At 40.0% G+C, this 15,764-nt stretch overlaps 1 protein-coding gene across 1 annotated transcript in view; it reads left to right on the plus strand.

Annotated features, from left to right (window-relative positions):
* Window positions 1-2,172: 2,172 nt before the first annotated feature.
* LOC109992770 (polypeptide N-acetylgalactosaminyltransferase 18) overlaps window positions 2,173-15,764 on the plus strand; it is a 192,192-nt gene continuing 178,600 nt past the window's right edge. Inside the window, exon 1 of the mRNA XM_020645517.3 lies at window positions 2,173-2,716. Coding sequence (XP_020501173.1) covers window positions 2,473-2,716 — 244 coding nt within the window. The 5' untranslated portion in view covers window positions 2,173-2,472. The remainder of the gene's footprint in view (window positions 2,717-15,764) is intronic.

Consider the following 15,764-nt stretch of genomic DNA (forward strand, 5'->3'; position numbering starts at 1 on the left):
GGCGAGCCGGCTGAATCTGCCAGAGTGCTCTTGGGTGAATGGAGAGTTTTCGATTCACAGCCACGTGTGTGTACGTGTGTATCTGCATAAGTGTGTGTGTGTGTGTGTGTGTGTGTGTGTGATTGGTGGAGCAGTGGATGAAAGACAAAGATGAAAGCAGCCGCCCAGAGGCTCAAACTGTGAGATCCATCTGTTGGTGGTGTGAAGCTCTGAAGTTACTTTAGCTCACAGGTAGGCCCCCTAGGTGGTCAGTGATAAGATGTGTGTTCATAGAGAATCAAGGTGGTGGGAACGTGAAGCAGGTGCAGCAAAGACATGAAGTACAGATATTGACTCAGACGCTAACATTCACACACTTTACTGTTTGTATTATTTTAGTGGAATGGAGGGACTATATCTGTTTTCACATTCACTCCTGAAAATATCTCGATCATTTCAGGAGGACTGCTCCGGATATTCTCCAGACCTTCACATAGCACCTCACAGCGAGGGGGTCGGGGGGTCTCCTGAGGTAAGATGTGATATAAAAAAAACAATGCGGAGGTTGCAGACAAAGCAAAAGAGTCTGCTATACAATCGATGAGGATATTTGACTTTATATCAATGCTACGTGTAGTTCAACACAATCATACTATTATCAGCCTTTAATTGCGCACACAGATTGCGTAGCGGTCGCCATCCTCTCCTACTGGCTCGAGGTGAATTCTCTGGATAATATCCTGCTGCATTCTCACTTTCAATCAATCAATCAATCAATCAATCAATCAATCAATATTTGTATAGTTACAATTCATAATAAGAGTTATCTATAGACGCTTTACAAAAGGGCAGGTTAAAGACCTTACTTGCTCATTATTAAGAAAAATGGAATAGGAGGAGATGGGATAATAGAACAGGATAGGATAATACTTTATTGATCCCCAGAGGGGAAATTCGGGCGTTGCAGCAGCACAGACAAGTAAGCTCAAAATACAAAATACACATTAAACAGAATAGATTAGACGCAGGAAGGATTTCTCCTTTGTTTACTCTAGGCAAGGCAAGTTTATTTGTATAACACATTTCAACAACAAGACAATTCAAAGTGCTTCACACAAGACATCAAAATCATCATGACAGAGGAAAGAAAAGAAACATTAAAATAGAACATTTAAAAATCACTGAAATTATTCAATCTGAAAATATGTTCAAATAAAAATAATTCAAATTAAATTAATTGAAGTAAAAATATAAAATGAGTTAAAAGTTAGAGTTTAAAATCTTCTTAAAATTGTTTAATGAAAGGCAGCTGTAAACAGGTGTGTCTTCAACCTTGATTTAAAAGAGCTGAGAGTTTCAGCAGACCTTACTAGACCTTACACTAGTTCCTGTTGTCCACACTTCTTACTGTGAGGTGGATGTCGGAGCAGGCTGTGCATGAATGAGGACGACGGTGTCAGTCCGATGGCGTAAGGGATGAAGGGTGGTAGTAGTGATAGTGATTACCTGACTCCCCAGGCTTCTAACACACTGACACATAAGCAGCAGGCAGACCCTCCCAACAATCCCGAGGAACATCAGCGCACTCTGACTCGCTGCAGAAAGAAAACACAAGGAGACTCTGGGTACCATCTGTTTTCTGCATGTGTGAAAAGCCCTATTAGATATACTTTTCATGGTCAAAAAGCAAGAAGCCCCAGTTTTACTGATAATTCCTTTCAAACCTCTCCTTCACTTCGACAAAAAGTTCCATATAGAGCCATTCAAAATCAGGACTGCTTAGGAAGGGGCAAACCAGGCCTGAAGTTTGTATCCCGCTTTAGGTTCATGAGAAAGATTCAAAGACTCTCAGAAGCTTTTTTAAAAAGGTCGGACCAATTTCCACCACCACAAGAAAAAGAAAAGAATAATGCCTCAGCTGTTGTAACTTTTGAGTGCCTAACAGGTGCTGTACACCTGCTTCAACACAAATAGATCTGGAGTGTTAAAACACTATCACAAAACTACACACATTCAAGACAATCCACAGAAATACATTTGTTTCTTTTCAGTGACCTCACAGCGTCTATCAGTCACTACCTCCCCCCCCTTCACCATCTCCCTCAATGTACTCACGCTGTGAGGGGGCCGGCAGATCAGAGCAGAGCCCGCCCCCTCCCCTCCTATTGGCCTGTATGAGGACTTCAGGCTGGTGGGGGTTGCAGCGCTGCGTCTGACAGCTTTGCAGCGGCTGAGCGCAGCTTGACTCTCCGGTGCTTCTCAGTGGGGATTCTCGTTCTTGGTGTTGTTATCAAAATTATTATTATTATCATTATTAAAAAGCTTTTACAGCCTCAGCCCTGGGATTCAGGAATGCCTCAGCCGGGACCTGAGAGACTCGCAGAGGCGGACTGACTCAACAGCATCGCGCCGTCTACTTTCATTTGGACACATTTCTCCCGAGTGCGTCTTCTCCTCACATCCACCTGCCTGCGCCCATGGAGGGATGTCGTGATGCTGTGCTCAAGGAGAACGAAAACTTTGGTGTCGACATGTGTGATCCTGAGCGGTATGACCAACATCGTGTGTCTCCTGTACGTCGGCTGGATCACCAACTATGTGAACAACGGGGGTCCAAAAGTTGCGGAGAGCAGCGGCGAGGCGGAGAGAAAGTTGGAGGAGGACAGTAAAGGGGAGACACTGAGGATTATCGAGAGACTGGACCGGCTGGAGAGCGTCGTCAACGAGCACATTAAAGGTCAGCACAGCCTGGTGTTTTTCTGCTTAAAGCTCCAGAGAAGGGTCAATCTAAGTTTAATAAACACACTTTAGCAAAACATCAGCCAGACCTCCTTTGGGAATGTATGCATTAACATATTATAAGGTGTTTGTGGTGCTCAACAGTTTGCACTTCATGTATTTGAAAAAAAAAAAAAAAAATCAAATAATCGGTTTATGTAAAATTTGAAATATTCAAGGCTTTTTTAATCGATTTCTGCGCCCCCCCTCCCCCCCCATATAATTGTGAACTGAATATTATTCCTTAAGTTTTATTGTCAGACGTCACAACCTTTGTCTTTTCGCAGTTGTTATGAGGATTTAACCCTTTGTTCTCCTTACCGTTTGAGTTATTAGTTCTTATCAGCAGTAACCTCACTTTTAGTTGCAGCAGTTTCACGGACTCAAAGTGATGTCAAAGAAAACTTTCCTCCTTCAGGCACTGAGAAAACCATATTATCTATTCAGCATGGTGGAGTTCATAAGTAGAGAAACAAAAAGGCACATTCAATATCAAATTTGGGGGAAAAAATATGTTAACATATTCTTTTGTAACTTTTCACACACCTTATTAATAATTTAGAGATGTTTATTTTTACGCTGGAACTTCCCCGATCTGAGCTGGAACAAGCCTACAGCTGAACACTTAACAAATGTTTTATATGGATGAATATATGAGGATATATGGGGGAAAAAAACAAATTGTTTTTTTTTGGTAGCTGATTTTCTTAAAGGGGATCTCCACTTTACATTGAAGTCTGCTAACAACCATTAGTAGTGTAACTGCACTACTGAAGAAAGGTTGTATGACATTGTTGTCCCAGTGGAAGCTGTGTGACATCTGATTGGATGGCCTCCAGTGTTGCCCTGGTTGTGTTTTTCCAGGACTGAGCAGTTCTGTAGTCTGCTCCTCATCATTGCCTGAGGCTACACCCTGTTTCCCCCAAGTGGTCTGGTTTCAGTGCAGTTCGGTCCGGTTTGTTACTGTAAATAAACCCAGACCTCGTGCGTTTCCACAGCCATCCTTAACATTGATCACAACTTTTCCAGTGAGCTTTGTGTGACTTGTTCCAGTCACTAATGAGACAGTAACCGTACAAGCAGAGCACAAAGCTAACACTTTAGTAACGACCACAAACGTACAGACAGACTGAAACACTTTCTGGTTCCTAACAGCGCTGTCCAGTTCCCTCTGCCCCTGCTCTACGCCAATGATCCCTATAGGAAGATCTGCACCTCTGATGTCGTCTATGATGCAGCAATACTGACATTAACATAACACACCCTGCTCTACACTTTCATGGAGCGAGTTGCATTGTGGGTGGAAAAAAACAGAGGACGACGAGGACCAACATTTTTTGTTCTACTGCATCAACTGTGAAATACTCTCACCAAATAACTTGAGTGATTAGTCATCAAAATGAATTAGGTGAATTTTCTGTTAATTAAAGTCTTGACTTCAACTCCTGAGCCAAAGCACTCACAAGATGAAAGAGGAACAATTAAATCAATCTTTGAGAGACAACAGTTTACATAGCCTAATATAAAAAAAAGATGAGATAGGATACATTTTATTGATCCCTCACTTGGAGAAGTTCACTTGTTGCAGCAGCTTAAAGGGAAACTTCACCTGTTGAAACATGAATCTGTATTGACATTGGGTCATATATGTAGTAGAAATGTGAAATACATTTTGAAGTTGGTGCCTTCTTGGCTGAGAAAAGGCAGAAAGTGTCTTTTTGGCTCATGTGGATGAAAGACACCAAATCCCAGAATGCACAGCACCGCAGGCCACTCCCACTAAGGTCCTCTAGTTCAGAATCAGAAATACTTTACTAATCCCAGAGGGAAATTAGATTGTTACAGTTTCTCCAAAATATACAGTATAGCAGTAGAAATATAGTAATAAAAACATTTACAGACATAATTTACTTCAACACATAAGGCCATTCCCTCAACTGATTCAGAGATTTCGTCCAGAATTGATCTTGTAAATTCCTGGCAGAAAACAGACTCTATGTCTGTGTCCATAGACAAACAGTGAGAGCACCGACACTACCAGTCCGCCCCAGCTCGAGCCGGCCCCGGCTCCTCGTCCTCACCTCCGCCGACAGGCAGGCATTATGTCTCGGCTGCTGAGCTGGCAGTGGCGAAAGCTGATGGAGAAAGCTGATAATGGTGAAAAATTATAAATATAGCGGCGAGACGGTTGCTGCTGACAGGCCAGTCTTGTGTCCTAGCTAACGTCGGCCCTGCAGCAGCCAAAACACAAGACCGGCCTGTCAGCAGCAGCCGTCTCGCCGCTATATTTATAATTTTTCACCATTATCAGCTTTCTCCATAGAGCCTGTTAGCATAGCTACCAAGCGATATGGCGGACGTTAAGTTTCGATTCTGGGAGTGAGTTCCCACCCACTGATCTGTGATTGGTCTGTAGCTTCAGTGGTCGAAAATATGAGGAACTAGCGTTGTAGTTTCACCCTGCTAACCGCAACAGCTTCCAGTGACGCAAAAATCATCATTTTGCATCATCAGAAGCTCCTTTTCAGACTTATAAATACAAAGATTTCCCATCTCAGGGGAAAATGAGGACGGGATGCATGACCATTCAAATATACTACCAGGTTTCTAATGATACAAAGATTAATGCAAATGGATGAAGTATCCCTTTAAGAGAAAGTGAAGTAAAAGAGTCACTACATTCTCCACACAGACTTGTATGAGCTGTATTTGAATACTGCCACAGTGAGTAAAATCTCATCCTTTAATAGCAAGTGTCCTATTTCAATGTAAGATTTGCATCATTGCTCCATTTATAGTCCTCGCTGGCCAATTCCTTAAAGTCCTACCCAAATTCAGAAATCAGATTAGGTCATTTGTGTAGCAACACTTTTCAGGTCAGAGCTGGATCAGTTTTCTCACACGAGCCTGGTTCTGCAAACATTTTCTTCCAGGCAGGAGATTACCACTTGTGTGAGTCTTTTTACTATCACAGGGAGAGGTTAGTTGAGTTCAATGATAAACTGTGATTCACGCACACATCGGAGTCGGACTAATAGAATCCCCCCTAGGACCTCCATGTTTTAATTATCCTCCTCAGAGCTATACATCAAGTGAGTCAACACGCATTAAGAAGTGAGACAAACTCTGTCTCCATCTTGTGCTAAATGGGACAGTACATGACTCACTAAGCAAACAGCGGAATTAGGAAGAATCTGCATTTTTTCGGAGAGCCGAGATGATTAACACTGCTACGATTTACGGCAAGAGCTCCTCTCTGATGCCTGATCCGCTGCTGGAGAACGCCTTTCCTTTGACAGATAAGGCCGTAATTTATCAAACATCGTAGAGGAGAAGTGTTTCAGATGAGCTCGGAGAGAGAAGAGACTTTAATCAGAGAGACTGTATTAATACTGCTGAGGGAGAAATCGTTATTTCAGATGCAGAGATACATTAGAGCTGACACTTACAGCCTCATAGCAAACTTACAGAACATTTGGGGTTTTTGTGCATTCTCTTTAACTTTGTACAAAGACACAAACAATATCAGGCTCTCAATAATGTACTTTTAACCCTTTGTCGATTTTGCTATTGCATCAGTATTTGGTGTTCAAACCTCTCCACACTGTAAAAAATAAAAGGTTGAAAAATATATTAAATCTGACTTTAGAGGAGGATCATTAGAAGATGCTTCTCAAAACTCAACAAGTAATGCTTAAGCAGTCATTTTATACAAAGTATTTTTTAATATATGCAAATGAATGGACATTTCATTCATCAAATAGACAGTAGGGTATTTGCCTTTCATGTATTTAATTAAACCCCTAGTCTTAATGAATTTCAGTTTCTGGTTGTGCTGAGCTTTTAAAATGGAAAATATTCTGCCTTTATATAAATGCTTATAGTATGTGTGAACCAGGTTTCTTGCATGTGTGCTTTTTATAGTTGCATCAGGTAATAAAGGGTAGTGAATTCTGTAGAAATAGAGAGCTCATACAGTAGGTGACAGTTTTATACTTTAGCTGAGGGGTATTCTGAATTCCACTCCTGATAGAGACTGTGAGGTTGTGTTGTCACACACAGTACATGCACAGTTAAGTGGAGCTACAGTTACATCTCGATTAGGCCCTTAAGTTAGAGGACTGTCCTTATCCCAGTTAATATGTCCTGAGAGAGAAATGATTTATAGACGATAGTAAGCACGACTTCACTATTTCTATTGGACCTTCTTCTGGTTCACTTTGCTAACATGTTAGCAAGCGGTAAACTGGTTCTAAGTGTAACGGGGGAAACGTGCATAATTTTACAGCTCTGTTCATTTCGCACACTAAGCTTTACTTTTGGTAGAAATGTGATGCATGCTATCCCTCTAGCTCAGCCTTTGCCAAACGTAAGACTGTCGTGGCCCACTTTGAAATACAAAATGACTCCGGGGCCCGTTATAAAATAAAAGTTAGTTGTTAACTTATGGCAAGACAGACACAAAAGTTTACTAAACAGACAGTAAAATATCATGTGATATGATGTCCATGAATAGTCATGACACGCCTTACGAATCACTTAAAGGGTTGGCTCATGGTAAATCATCTTTATTGTGATATTTATTTTATTTTTAAAGTTTTATTTTTTTATTTTATTTTTAAAGTTGGTGGAGGGCTTCTCCCTCCTGCAGTACCCACACGGCCCACCAGGGCCCCGCGGCCCACACTTTGGGAAGCACTACTCTAGCTTATGGTGATATTTGCTGTGCTAAGCATTTATGGTGTTTGACTTCCAGGTCAGCATGTGCAGGACACCTAACCCAGTTTGGTCCTGATTGAGGTGTAAACATGCAAGAGTTAATCGATCCCCATTATCAAGGTGTGTAAAATAGTAGAACTTTGAAGAATTTGACTTCATATGATTTCAGTCGGACTGACATGTTAGCATGTACTTTAAACTCCAGTTTAGGTCAAACTTGCAGAATACCTTGAAACTTCAAATAGAAGCCCATGCCATTTTAGAACAAAAAGAAGAAATAATTTATTAATCCTGTGAGGTGAAATTCAATACTATAGTCTGTTGTTGAACAGACTATAGTATTGATGCTACACACACACAGGCTGGAATACACACACATGCATAAACAGGATCCTGTGGACATGCAGTAATGGAGAGATGTGAGAGTGAGGGGGCTGCACAGAGAGCTCTCCTGAGCTGATCGGCTGTGTTTGGAAAGTACACTAGGTAAACCTCTCCAGCTACCAGACCAAATTTCCAGACATGGTCCGCACCAGGACTTGAACCGCTGACCCTCCGATTCCCAAATACCCCTAGCGCCCAGTCCATGTTACTGTGCTGGTGTTGCTGCACGTTATGAACAACATTTTGCAGTCTCAATTAGAGACCCCTCTGTGTTTTTTTTAATTAGTTTACAGCTCAAAAATATATAAAGAAGGGAGTCTCCCTTCCTCCCCAAAAGGGAAGCGGGTTGGTATGGATGGGCTGTTTTAAAAAGTAAGATCAAATCAGTGATTTGAAATTTGATTTGTTTATTAATATTCTTATTTTTACACAATTAAATGTTCTTTTTGGTGTTTCCCATCTTTGTTGTGAACAAGTTTTGTTGGAAAAAGTAAATCAAGCCCGTCCTGTTTTACGTTTGTCCTAAATTAAAGAAGGGTCATTTTATAGACTGAAGTAAATAAAAGCCTGGCCTTTTAATTTAGGTTTTAATTTAAGTCTACTTTTTCTAACTGCATGTAAACATACTGACTGATTCAGCATCAGTTTCATACAAATGGCAAAAGCTGAGTTGAAAAAGTATATATCTGGTTTGTAGCAGTTAAGGCACCTGTATGAGCTCATAAATAACATCATCTGTGTTTTCAAAGTTCAGCTCCTCTTTGTGCAAAGAGATGTTTGTATGGCAAAGCACTCGTGTGGAGAACATCAGACTGGTGCTTCACTGAGCTGTTCAGTAGTACTAATAGAATCTGCATAGGCCGCGGGGTTACAGCCTGTGAGTAAATTTAGCCGCCGGAGTGTTTGGCACACTCCTCCCCTTCACTCTGCTCGGTCCTCGGAGCTGGTGCCAGATTTCATTATCAGCTCCGGGGTGATGTGTTTATGTGTTTATGCTGTGTCACTGATACAAAAAGACCAGACTGCAGAGCTGACATGCAGGATAATACAACGTTAGGTAGGCAGCAGAGGAAATGTAGAGTTCCATTTATTTGAGGAAAAAAAATAAACAGTCCTCGACTAACATTGAGCTGGAGGCTGACTCTGTGAATTTGTTATGCCTGAAAGAGTTTTTTATGAGAATATGAAAACTCTTGAAAACGCTCTGAATGTTACATCCTGTTATTGAAAAAAATACAATGGTGTTCAATTATGAGCTTCAAGTTGTGTTGAACTTAGTTCTTTACTTCTGAGTACGGTCAGGAATGGATTATTATTTTTTATTGTTATTGATTTTTAAGGTGTTTGCACATCAAACTACCTCATGAAGTAGGTGTGTATGGGGACACACTCGACAAAGTTTCAGAGGGACTGAAACTTGATTTTTTTCTCATAAATTGGTGATGCTTAGCAAGAGTGTGCAGGATTTTTTAATAATGATATTGGTACCATTGTGAGATTCCTCAAAATCCAAGTCTTTATCAATACCAATACTGATACTTTCTGTATTATTGGATGGGACGACGAGACAACAATACTTACTGATTAGGAATTGAAGGATAGTATTAAATGTTTCCTTTGAAGACAAACATATTTCTTCTCCAAGCATCTGTATTTATTCCGGTTTCTTGCCAAAACCTTCATTTTCTTAAACTTTAATTTAAACACATCTTGATGCCTTTTGTTCCCTTTGTTTAATAGTCATATTACTGACCTGACCTTGAACACATCATAATGTTACCTTACGTCAAGCTTTCATCCCGCCAATTTCAACAGTGATTTCAACATTCAATCACTATTATGTACTGATTCATTTTTTTCAGTTCCGATCCAATTCTGATACATATGTACTGATACTGACACTAGGGCTGGATAAAACAATTAATTCATCAGTGCATTGAAATGATTATTTCCCCAATTCAGTCTCAGGAAATCCTGAGACTGATTTTTGATGATACTCATCTAGCACTGAGAGTGCTGTGAATTCAGCTCAGGCACAAATGTCATACAGTACTTAAATGATTTATTCTTTGATTATTAAAGAATAATGCAACAATAAAATACATTTTTGAGTCAGTCTGTTCTAAACCTATACAAACAATGCACACATAATTATTTTAACAAATATCAGAAGGTACTGTGTCTGAATGTCTTCAAAGCTGTTTAAAGTGCCCAACAATCTTTCTTGATTAGTGCCATGTAGCGGCGTCATCAGTCTGATACCCTATACATAAATCACGTTAATATCGGACCCGATACCGATATAAGATTGGATTGGTCCCATCTCTAATTAATATTTACAACTAATGGGACTTCTTATAAAGTGTAGGTGTGCTAGCCACGACTGTTTTATGGAAGTCGGTATGATAAAGCAGGGATAAAGGTTCTGCCTGTCTTTGGCTGTCCACACAGCCCACAGACTTTTTTCTTGCATACACTGAAGCTTGCTGAGATGTAATTGGTCAATGTCGGGTTGTATTTATGAAATTACTGAAGAAGTACTTAATTAAAACGTAATTAAAACTTACTGAAGATGCTGGAGATCCACATAGAACTTCATGTCTGAATTGTGTTTTAGAGTGGATTTTCCATTGAGCTGTATAGCTAAGCAGCATGAGGAGTTCTGGCCTGGCTGAAGGTGTCAGGTGACTCCTCTGACTGGTGCCAGGTTTCAATGCTGCTGTGCCGAAGCAGTGGCTTAGTGAGGAAGAGATTTAGGTTATGAAACAGTGCATGTTTCAACACACTGATTTCCAAACAACATGGCTGTATAGATGTGAGAAAGCATGAAAGACTTTTTCTTTCCAGAACACAAAACAGCTCCTTGGCCGCATTTCTCACTTTGTCTCCGTCAGGCTTATGAATCTGTAGAGGATCTGTTGCCTCACATGCGATGATGTGTTTTAGTCCGTGTTATGCATTGTTTGCTTCTTTCCTGCCAAGAACAAGTCTTATTTTTAGTAATCTCCGTATGAGTCAAGTTGATCTATGGTGACAGTATGCTGAAGAGGAGGAGTGTATTTGGAGGAGGTTGGACCTCGGAGACTCTTGTGTGTTTGTGTGTGCGGCGGCTCAGTGTAAGCTGAGTATGGTGTGTCATTAAAGATGCATGGCAGTGGTGGGAGATCTGATGTGGATGTCACTGTCTTCTTTAAGAGCCTCTGTGTGGAGAATATCCCGTCACTGCAACCATCCTTGCATCAGTCTTTTGTTGCTGACATGACACCGCAGCACACAGGTGCACTGGGACATTTGCGCCAAGAAATCAATCCTTCTTCCCCTGCCAGTTTCAATGGGAGATGTTTGAGGATAATACAAAGTAATGCAGGTATAGCAAGTGAAGAGAAATACACTGATGTGGGTGGACATTTAAAAACTGCTGGATCATCCCTAGAGGTACACGGCTTACATATTATATCAAGTGTGACTTCGCTTCCTGTTAATGTTAGAAACCCGCCCTTCCTCCTCCCTCGCTTACATCTGCCCTCTCGTAACTCTGAGACGCAAAGGAAAGGTGCCAGAAGGTTACAGATTATTCACTGCTATATTCTTGGGTTTTTTTCTGTTAAGATGAGTAAGTGTGATGCTCACATTTTCCAGGAGTGTAACTTTCTTCAGATTCAACCTAGATGACTTTGTTACACCTCCTCCATGTGGCCACATTGCTCATTTCTTTTTACAGCAGTATGCAGACGATGAAGTGATGTTTCAGGGGAGCTCACCGCTGTCACAAGATGTTTGAGGATTGCGAGTCAAGATCCAAAATTCACTTTTGCCACGCTTGCCATGAACTGATAAGCAGCTTCAACCTGAATGGGATGAGCAGTTTAGATATAGGATAGATTAATAGATAAGATTGGAAGATATTTTTTAATAATATTGGAAATTTTCAGTCTTTATTCCTTATCATACATCAACGCAAAAGTTTATATTTTAGAATCACTTACATTTTTTTCTGGCATGCCAAGTCGATTATTTCCTTGGAGTTGTTAGTTTAATCTCTAGAATGCAATGATATTTGCAGTGGAGGTTCTTCCGTAAGAATGAAACTCATCTAAACGGTAATAAAATCAATAAAAATTTCAAAAATGTAAGCCTTAAAATAAAAATACTTTTAATCACACTGACGGTTATGGTTATCAATCTCTTCCAGGTTGCAATATGTTAATCTCCACCTCAGCCTCTGCTCTGCCTGCTATCAGTTAGAACAGGCAGACTTGGTCCTTGGAAACTCTTTGTACAGTGAATAAATAAGAGCTGACAGCTGCAGCCATTTTGCTGTAATTTGTATTTTGTTTTTGCCCTTAGGCTGCTTGAAACCAGCATCTCCTTTGTTTACAGAGCTAGATTAGACTCCCAGGCCTTTTCCCACCTGGAACATGAATATTCTAAAAATACATTATCAGTGGAACTGTATAGAATGATACAAGAGGAAGGATGTGTTTTATAGGAGGGTCAGTTCAGGCATATAGAATAAAATACTTGATCCCTGTGGTTGAATGGTGCATTATTCTCCAGGGGGGTGCTATTTCTCACAGATGGACCGGAATCTACTTAGCTTAGTTCATTAGCTTGATGCTAACACATAATGGAAAATTTAGTCAACTGGCTAACAGCATTAGCAGTATTTATAACTTGACAAACAACACCATATCCACTCAGACTTAAAGGCATATACCCCAAACTAAAAATAAATAGTCATGCTAGTCTGGTCTATACTGCTATGATCTGCTTAATAATCAGTCTATACTCTGATCCTGTGACGCTCAGGCCTCGCCCTCTTATTTTTAATTCATGGGACTTAACCCTCTGCTGCCTCCTGAAAAGTGTTGTGTGATGCATTGGGAGAACAATTTCTAAGCGGTCCTATGTGTTGTATTGATGAAGAGCAAAGTTAAGGGGATACTTCATCCATTTGCATTAAGCTTTGTATCATTAGAAACCTAGTAACATTTTTGAATGGTCATGCGTCCCAAATTAATTTTGATGAGATGGGAAATCTTTGTATTTATAAGTCTGAAAAGGAGCTTCAAGTGACGCAAAAATAGTCATTTTGCGTCATTGGAAGCTGTTGTGGTTAGTGGGATGAAACTACAATGCTAGTTCATCATATTTTCGACCACTGAAGTTATAGACCAATCACAGATCAGTGGGTGGGACCTCACTACCAGAAACTTAATGTCCGCCATATTGCTTGGAAGCTATGCTAACAGGCTCTATGGAGAAAGCTGATATGAGCCGACAATGACGAAAAAATAATGTTTCAACTTCAAAATGATGAAGGGGATTTGGAGGGCCTTGTGCTCGAATCAGATGTTTGTGGCTATCTCTACGAGCCGCAATATAGTGGTGAGGCAGCTGCTGCCAACAGGCGATGTTTTGCCTAATTTTTATTTCAGAAATACATATGCAAATATATTTAAAACTGATTAAAAAAATCTTACTCAGTAAAGGTCTGTCACTCTCTTTGTGGTGAATGGTTTGGTGGCTCCCTAGCGCCCTCTATTGAACAGCTGTCACTGCTTTAATCATATTATGTAGGAAAGCCAATAAAGACGTTAAAAAAAAGTAAAACATAACCATCCCTCAAGATGATTGACCCTTATTCTAATAATAGTTTGTCACATTTCAGATGCATTTGTAAGTTTGGTGTTCCAGTCCAACCTGTCAAATGTTCCCTTGTCAGCTGCAGTCCCACAATCACTCAGGAAATGGTTTAATTGAGAACACAGTCAAATATGAAACTATGTTGAGTGAGATGAGTTAACAGACAGGTATTCATTTTTTAAAGAGCCGGACAATAGAACGTGTCCTGTAAAAACTGCTGTTCAGTGAGAGTCATGAAGATGTACATCAGACCGAGTCAGCGTCAGAGAATCGCCACATGTATAAAATATAGCATGGATCTAAGTGACACATCAGTAACACTTTCATCAAGCAGGAATCTGATACAGTGCTGCTCTGTAGGTGCAGTTCTTTCCAGAGAGCTGCACATAGAAGGGAAAATACCAGAGGCTGAGATGGAATCAGGCTGCTCTGTTGACTATGTTCAGGTTGAGTTTCCAAGGACATGGCTCAGAACTGTACGCATCTTGTTAAAATAAATCTTCTTTGTCTGAGACAATGGCAGGAAGTGAGATTGAAGCCTAAGCTGCTGAATATTCCCTTAAAAATGTAATATCAAACTGTCACAGTGTAACACGAGGAACGTAAACATCCTTTTGGTGATTCATTCTCTCACAAGAGCAGCGTTCATTTGTATCAATTCAAAAATGATTAATTAAAATCCAATTATTAGATACTGTAGACAATTTGGATTAATTATATTATAACATCGTATTAAAGAAATATACCTTGAATTTTGCTTAAATTAATTCCTTTCTTCTTGAGATAAGAATAAGAAAAATGCAGAGGCTTTTTAGGTCGAGTAGAATCAGTTATATCTGAACCAGTTCGCTTGCCCACGATCATTGCTGCAGCATCTGTTGGTTTGCCGTTTGCCTGGAAAAATAAGAGGGGGGCCAATGGCTGTGCGGGGGTGCCTTACCTTGGTAAACTGCCTACCCTCTCTGGCCAGAAAAATAGCGACCATTCCAGGACCAGAATCGAAGCTTAGAAGGAGGACATCCTGGCTGCTGGGTTGTTGACAGAGAGCCAGCCCTTCAACATAGCATGTGTCCTTAATGTCTGATCATATAGTAAAGTCATTTATGATATTATTCAGCAGATAACTTGTACATTTGAGCTTTAAATGATAAGAAACTTATCATTCTAAACTTGTATCAGCCTCTTGGCATTTGTGACTCTTTAGAAACATTTTCTACCACAACACAATTTAAAATAATTACATTTAAACCCAAAAAGCTTGTGTGTTCAGCTTGGTCCCATTTTTTATTTCCTTCAACAAAACTTATTCTAACGCTTATTTGCTTCACTGAATTTCAATTCAGCCTGTGTCAAAACTATTTCAGCCAACATAGTTCCAAACAGATTTTCTGAGATTAAAGTCTTAAAAGTTCATTTGCTTGCTCCAGCTAGTGTGCAACTGTTAACCATCATCAGGTTGTGTAAAACTGCCAAAATCCACATTTATCCTTTGTGCTTGGCTGGTCACATCTGCTCAGTGTGTCGGAACAAAAGTTTCCTGCTCACTAGGCTGAAGTCTGTCTCCACTTAAGGTGTTATTCTATATTCACAGAGTCAGCTGCACAATCTAAAACAGTCAAGGGTAATTGGTGAACTAATTAAATCAATAAAGTGAAAGAGCAGCTTGACATCTGAGCCCAAATATGTCTCCTCCACAAACTCAGAAGGCTGCATTAAAAGTAAACCCAGAAAACAGAAAACTGCAATGGAATCAATAAAGCTGTCAAAAATAACAATGAAACATCTCAAATTCAACTCATCCATTACAGTGACCCAATTACTGTCAGCTCAATGCTCACTATCTGGTTCTTAAGTAGTAGTGAACGTGTTATCTTGAGACACTTTACAAAAAGCAGATAAAAGACCTTACTCATTGTTATGTTACAAAAAGCAGGTAAAAGACCTTACTCATTGTTATGTTACAAAAAGCAGGTAAAAGACCTTACTCATTGTTATGTTACAAAAAACAGGTAAAAGACCTTACTCATTGTTATTTTACATTTTTGTCCACCTTTGGTTTGAATCTGATTCAAACCCATGGACACGCTCTAACCACTTAGCTAAACTAGCACCCTGTGAACTCTTAAAATTTGAAAGCAAGATATTGCATTCAGAAAGTGATCTGACTTTTATTTACTTAAGCTTAAGTGTTCCTTCTGTGACCTGTAATACTAAAGTGGTTATTTAGTTGCCTGACATTATTAATTCCATTTAACTAG

Source organism: Labrus bergylta, chromosome 7, assembly GCF_963930695.1.
Source record: "Labrus bergylta chromosome 7, fLabBer1.1, whole genome shotgun sequence".
NCBI lineage: Eukaryota > Metazoa > Chordata > Actinopteri > Labriformes > Labridae > Labrus > Labrus bergylta.